Source organism: Echinococcus granulosus, assembly GCF_000524195.1.
Source record: "Echinococcus granulosus chromosome Unknown EG_S00132, whole genome shotgun sequence".
NCBI classification, from domain to species: Eukaryota; Metazoa; Platyhelminthes; class Cestoda; order Cyclophyllidea; family Taeniidae; genus Echinococcus; species Echinococcus granulosus.
Window position 1 is genome coordinate 180,420 of NW_020170512.1, and position 7,181 is coordinate 187,600.

At 38.9% G+C, this 7,181-nt stretch overlaps 1 protein-coding gene across 1 annotated transcript; it reads right to left on the reverse strand. All coding sequences in view use genetic code 11, as the record gives it.

Annotated features, from left to right (window-relative positions):
• Nucleotides 1-5,248: 5,248 nt before the first annotated feature.
• Nucleotides 5,249-6,683, reverse strand: EGR_09119 (hypothetical protein; the record flags this gene model as incomplete). Its single annotated transcript, XM_024498368.1, has 3 exons — nt 5,249-5,275; nt 6,370-6,413; nt 6,632-6,683. 3 exons carry the CDS (start codon nt 6,681-6,683, stop codon nt 5,249-5,251), a joined length of 123 nt encoding a protein of 40 aa, XP_024347235.1.
• Between the last annotated feature and the right edge of the window lie 498 nt (nt 6,684-7,181).

Sequence of the window (7,181 nt, forward strand, 5' to 3'; positions counted from 1 at the left end):
CACTTTTTTCAAATTCTCACATTTGCTACTGTACTTTGGAAGTAAAACTGTTTTTAAAGGCAACTAATCAAAAAGGTGAGGTCTCTATCTTAGGGCTAAACTTGTTATAGAATCTTGATGGAGTAATGAGTTTTCACTTCCTACACGTGAAGTCTAATATATTGATGTATTTTTCTAGGAGAAAAATTGAGCCATCCAGGCTCCTGATTAGGTCCCCCATTTGTATTGTGGTGATTTAGTACTTTGCTTAACTGAGCGTGGACTTGAGTCCCTGCAGATTGTTGTTGATCGAAGTGAACGGGGCGTGTGAGATGTGGTTGTCACATGTCGCGCTTTGGATGAGGTATTGCCACCTGTGGTATCGGTAAGTAGAACATTTGAGTTGTAAGAACCAGGAATGCAGAGGTACTCCCTAGTATATGTAAGTGTAAGTGGCGTAACTAAGATACCTATTTGCAAGCAATTTGGTAAGTTTTGAGACCAAGTTTATAGGAGTTACGCGTTGGTCGGAAGCCAAGTACAAGGCAGTTCACTCGCTGAAGTGGAAGCTTTACTATGGGGGTGGGCTAGAAACCACCGCTGCAGGTATCAGCCTTTACGGTTATAAGGGTGTTTTGCAGCCGACTGAAGTGCTCGGTACTTTATCACTGTACTATTTATTGCCTAAGTATGTATCATCGAGCTGTTTTTTCGCCTTCTCTGTCCTCGACAAACCCAATTAAGAATTATGGGTGTGATTCCATTATTGTTCTCAGTGGAAAGACGGTTAGTTAAAAGTTCCGGTTTGACTGCAATGGATAGAGATTTTAATAAGCTACAAGCCTGAATGGCATGAGTGGAGGCCTACTGCATTGTAGCAAAGATTGACTCAAGAGAAATTAGGAAGGTCCACTTAATACTAAGGCATGTATAAATGCTTCAGTCTATTGCACAACCGTAGTCATGTTCTTAGTAATGATTTATCTGCGTCAGATGTCACCGTGGCTTATCTAGCACACTTAAATGGCTTCAGAACTAAATAGTACTGGGCTGCACATCCTGTCCTTTATCGGCTGCGCATTGATTTCGAGTGTTTTTTTCGGAAATATCTGTCTAAGACAAGATTCATTCGTCTCAACATGCTATGTATGCCGGTGGTTGAGATTTACTGCGGTCTAGGAAAATGTTAAGCCCTTATATTTGGAACTTTTTTTGCTTTTAAGGGAATAATTCAACCAGTGCCTTGTGCATTGTGCCATCTGGTTGGGGGATGTCTGCAATCTTAGCCCTGTAGATGTTGGTGTGATGTGCAAAATAACAAGAAGATGGATTGCTAAAGAATTCATGGGGATTCTAATTGCTTTTTTAGGTATAATTGTAGAAAGTAGAGGTTAAACACTCTCCAACGCAGCTCGAATGACTTTGTAGTTTGTGCGTGGATACCATTCCCTGAGACACTGCAGAGATATCTACCACTCCCATTTACCAGTCATCAGAGCCTCAAAACTGGCTCCTTATACCTGCCCTACCACCGCTGGAATGATTAGCACGTCCACAGAACTTGAGTCGGGTGGCTTTGTTGAATCAGCCGATGAGATATTTGGAACCACTAACGAATCGCTTCGGCCATGGTTGATTTGTATTGTACCCGAACTGTAAATCCCACGACAGATTTGAGATTAAATTTGGCCTTGTCACTTTAGTCACAAAATATTGTGGTGGCATTCCTCGCAAATCTAGTGCGTAAGAGTATGATCGTACAGGTAGTACTTCATTCTGATACAGACTGCAGTGGACTGGGTGGAGTCGAAGTAGTTTGCTTTTACCTCACCCAAAAGTAAGTTCATTTTTTTAGCATACGCTTTAACCGCCTTATTAGATAAATTGCCTCTGAAATCTATTTGATGTGAAATTTTTCCGTGTCCATTTTTATATCTGTTTCTAAAATATTGTTCAACTTATCAAAGCGTAATGAATTGCCTCGGAAATTTATTAGATCCGGTGAATATCTCTGGTGCATTATGCATATCCGTCTTCAATACTGACTTTATTATCCTTGGCTCAATTCTTTTCTTCTGGATTTCGTTCGGTTTGTTGGATATCTCTGCTACTTTTAGGGATTTCTTTCTCTGAATTTCCTTTGGTCCCGTTTATATCTAGCATGAAATTTATTTAATTCGACTGTGGTATTTACTTTTCATGTTCAAACATTTCTCATCCTCATTTATTCGACCTCGCTTATATCTCGCGTTCAATTTACATACGTCTGCTGTAATCTTTGTTCTTCACCATCTTGAATGCATTTTTGCCGCTATTTGTCTCAACTAGAGCATGTCTCGCGTATGTTTCAGATTTTCCTTTGGTGGCATATATCAGGCCAAGCTAAATTAACTGATCTGCCTCCTAATTCTATTTGGCGTAGTGAATTTCTTGCGAATAATTTCAAATCTCTCTGCCGTAATATTAATCTGACTAGTCTGAACTCATTTATTTACCTCCGAATATCATTTGACCTATTGAAGCTCCTGCGAATATTTTTGACCTGTCTTCGGTAATATTGACTCGACAAAGCTAGTCTCATTAAAGGGCCTCCTGATTACATTTAAATGGACAATCACTTCTGCTTAATTTAGTACTATCTATGGACATATTGTTCATACTAAGCCAAACTAGCTTAATTTTTCGCGGACTTTAGTTTACCAAGACTATTTCTCTGGGATAAGTTTAAACTGTCCTCTTTTTACTTTCACTTAACTAAACTAAACTGATTGAATTTCACCTTTATTACATTTGAAGTAGAGAATTGCTCGTGGCTAATTTTCCTCTGGACTCGCTTACTTTTACCTGACTAAGCTAATCGCATTGATCATACGCTAAATTTCATTTGATCCAGGAAGTTTCTTGCGAAATATTACGATTATTCAGCAGTAAAATTGACTTGACCCATTTAGGCTAAACTAATGAAATTTCCTCTGAATTGCAAGCGAACTAGCTGATTGCTTCGTGATTAATTTACCTTTATCTTCATCGTGTTGACTTGACTAAAAAATGCCTTGATTTGCCATTGAATTACGCTTAGCCTAGGCATTTGCTCGTGAATCATTTGCCTCCCTCCTCGCTAATGTTGCCTTTAATATGCTAGCCTTATTGTTTTGCCTGTCAATTTTATTCGACTGTACTTAGCTTAACTTATGAATTTGCAGGCGATTTTCATTGTGACCTGGGGATTCACTCGTGAACTATTCATCTTTGTCTTCTTCAATTTTCACTCACTTTGTCTCCTGAATTTCACCCTACCTTGAGATTTGTCCTCCAGTAATTTCGGTCTCTCCTCTGTGTACTTGTCTGGACTTGGCCCAACTTATTCATTTGCAGCCGAATTGAAGGCGATCCTGTGATTGGCTCCTTACAAATTTAGCTCCATCGTCGGTGATATTGATATGACTTAGTTAAACTGATTGACATGCCCCTGAATTACATTTTATCGAGAGAATTGCTCTAGACTAATTTGGCTCTGTCCTCTCTTATATTGACTTAACTTTACTAAGGTCATTTAGTGAGATTTGCTCTAAAATAATTTAGTTCTCTCCTCGGTACATGTGACGATACTGATCCCACCTCTTCAATTTTCCTCGGAATTAAAGCTAATTTTGAATGAGCCACTTACACCACTTTAGTTACTTACTTCTGATATCATCAGATCTCAACCACCATTAGTCCCATTTTTTATAAAATGACATTGCCTTATAAACGTTGATATAGCTGTTGACATTTTCTAATAGCATTATTTCCGCATGGATACTAGCAACTTGTTTTGTTTCCTAATAAGAATTCTTACACTTTTACAACTACGGTTCATTTTTACCTTGAAACAAGGCTTTGTGCCATTCTTCTTTCTCAAAAAAATATAAAGCAAGCAGTGCTACAAATTGCCATATCATGAACAGAAATTCCAAAAGCAACTGGTTTTCGATGTCACCAAATTGCGTTAGACAGGCAATTTTATTTAACATTCATTTAAATGCGCATATTTTCCATGTTAATTAAGAAATTCCTCACATGTTATCCGCACATGCAACTCCGATGTTAAAAATGTGTAAGTGTACTTACTTTGATATGTTTACAGTGTGTTATATTTGCTCGCATGTGCATTCAGGCAGCTTTTAGCCAAACCAGGCATGTGGACTGGAAGAAAAGGACAGCAGAGAACAAACAGATGGGAGCAGCATTTGTAATAAGTGGGATCAAGTCTTCCTGCGTTAATACTGCTGACAATGACTTTACTTGCTGCTAGTTTTCTTGATCAGTTTGTATGCGGATGTCTGCAATTTCACCACTTGCGACCATCACAATAGACTATTTGCTCCTAAACGCAGCATTTACGTGCACACTTTTTAAAGAAATAAAACATTAATTCGGACATTCATTTGAGATACAAATGGACAAGTTTAACTGAAATGATTCGGATAGCCAGCTTGTTGGCTAACCTTAAGAGATAAAAGTTCTCGACTAGCAGCAGTATTTTTGATTTGATTAAACTGAAATCCTCGACTTAAGGTAACTATCGGAAGGTGAATTATAGGAAGCGGCGGCAGACGCATGGTGTGGAGAAACAGATGGGCTTGTGACTTGTTCAGTGAGTGCTTTCGAGGAGGATTGGTGATTGCATTGAGGTTTATGTGATGGTAGGAGAGGTTGACAGAGGAGGGGTTGATTCTTTTCATACAAATTCATAAAATACGCTTAAAAGAAGGGAAATACATGCGTAAGTTAGGAAGAAAATATGCTAAAAATTGATGCTTACCAGTTTGCGCGGTCCTTTCTACTACGTTCATGTCTTGAAGAGGTTGGTGTTTGGTAGAGAATAAGGTTGTGTAATAGTCGGCAAAATTGCTCAATTTTTTAGAGATAGTATTAAAACTTTCCAGTTCAATACTGAGGCGTTGTGAATTTTAGCAAAAGAAAAAGTGGTTAGACTGGACGCCATTCTCAATTTTGGGAGTTAAAATTATTTGGTTAACCTGATAGGAGTCATTAAATGTACCCAGTGGGGTATACGATTTGATATGGCAGTAAGTGGTAAAATTGCATCGTGTAATCATCTCTACATAAAGATTGCAAATTACAACATAAAGCTTTGTTGATTAGTCAAAGATTCGCCATGTTGGAACATCTTTTGTTAAACTGGAATAAGGGATGCTGGTATCACATACTCGGCGCATCTTTTCCTTCCAAAGAGGAACCTATGCATCGTAGTTGAAGCTGGGATTCATAGAGCTATGTTGGGTTGGATACCCTAAAAGGAAGTTAAATTTGTCAGCATGAGTTCAGTCATCACATGAAGATTAGCTAGAAATGGCCTTCTGTTAGCATCCAAATGTAACCGTATGGAATATATTTCATAATTGAGCACCCTATCGAACATTGTAAATCAGGTGTCTAATTTGCATGTGCATTCTATAAAAAGGAGGAGCCAGCTTTGTTTATTATTTAGGTAGGAAGAGATTATTCTGGTTTTAGCAGTGTTCCATGGTAACCTATAAATAGCTCTGGGGATGGCGTTATTGCTTGAGGATTCCGAATAAAACCAGGCACGAACAATTTGCTATAGGATTATTTTGACAGTTTGCATCGAATAATGTCATTAGATTCTGCTCATTAGGGGTTCTTTTATTTGGCATAGTTTAAATGCCAGGTTCTACCTTTGTCTTTTAATGTGAAGTAAAGCAAAACGAGCTGACAGCGTAAATGATCGGATGGCTCCTGAATGCTTGTAAAACGTGGTCTCCCATACCAGATGTTTCGATAATGTAGCATTAAAGTACAATGCATCTCATTTACCTGTCTAGTGGGAAGCAATTTCGATGACTCCACTGGAAGGCTCCAACTGTTTCTAAACTACCAAGGGTCCATTTTCCCAAAAACAGAGGTGGACAATGTTTTGTTCACCTCTAGTATGGCAGCAAGTATCTTGATTATTCGCCTACACGAAGTGGAACCTTGTAACGTTCTAGTCTGTTTGTCTACCACTAAAAAGATATGCTTGAAGGACATCAATTATAGTGGAGTCTTTGAAGCTAAGATAATGTTAAGCGAAATGCACCTACACTTAACGTGATAATATTAATGAATAAGCCCAATTGACTTCTTTGTTCCCTTCAATGTCGAGTAGCTGGGCTTCTATTTCAGTAGGGAAACACTGAGTGGATCTTGTCCGCATTGACATTGTATACAGCCAAAAATACCAACCATCTATCTTTTTACACTACTCCTCACTGCTTTAAACCAACTCTACCCTTTCAAAAAGTTCCTATGGGATCCGTACACGTGGCAAACCCAATCCATGCAGCAGAAAGAGCATCTATGCCTATCCTTTCCTCCTCGCCTCACCTTCCCGTGCATGGCCGTAGCAGCCCCAGTGCAGGGAGTCGCGACTAAGGCGAAAGAGAGTAAATGCCCACCATATTTTGCAGAATTTTAACCACCACTTATCAATCCGGACCATCATTAACAGCTACTTAAGATGGCCTGAAGGAATCCACCAAACCTGCCGTGAATGCATAGAAGCTATCGTTGCCATTTTGACGAAGCAGGGGATAGACTGAAAGATGTCAAAGTGGTGTATTCTTATCTACAATAACTTTCCTCCTACCTGAAAATACTCCACACTGTTTATCCTCCTCCTCCTCATTCTCATCTATCATCTCTCTTCTGTATTAATATATATCACATCTTATTTCTTCAACTCAACACTTTGATCACAGTTTGAAGTCATTTGTTGCGTTATCGAATTTTTAAGTTAAATAATTTAGCTTATCGTCTTGGAGGTTTCGGTACCTGCAGAGTTTGGTCCGTCCGTATGGCGGTTCCTTTGCCAGTTTTTTGAACGCCATGACTTGGACTGGCTGTGCTCTCAATAACCAAAGATGGGGGAAGCCCTCTAACTATAAAAACCCTTTTTGGTGCTAATGATGTTCCAGACCTTTGATTCGACAAGAATGTGTCCCTTTCCGATAATGTATCATTATCCGGTAGCCATGGAGGTATCGCGAAATAGCAACACTGAATGCGAATCCCGCATTTGCTATTACGTTGCTTACTACGTAGGCAAGAATTGGCTCCAATTTATGATTTATTATCATGCCTTTTGTATCTTAATTGTTTTATTGTACTAGTTTCAGGTGCCAGTTTGTTTTCATTCT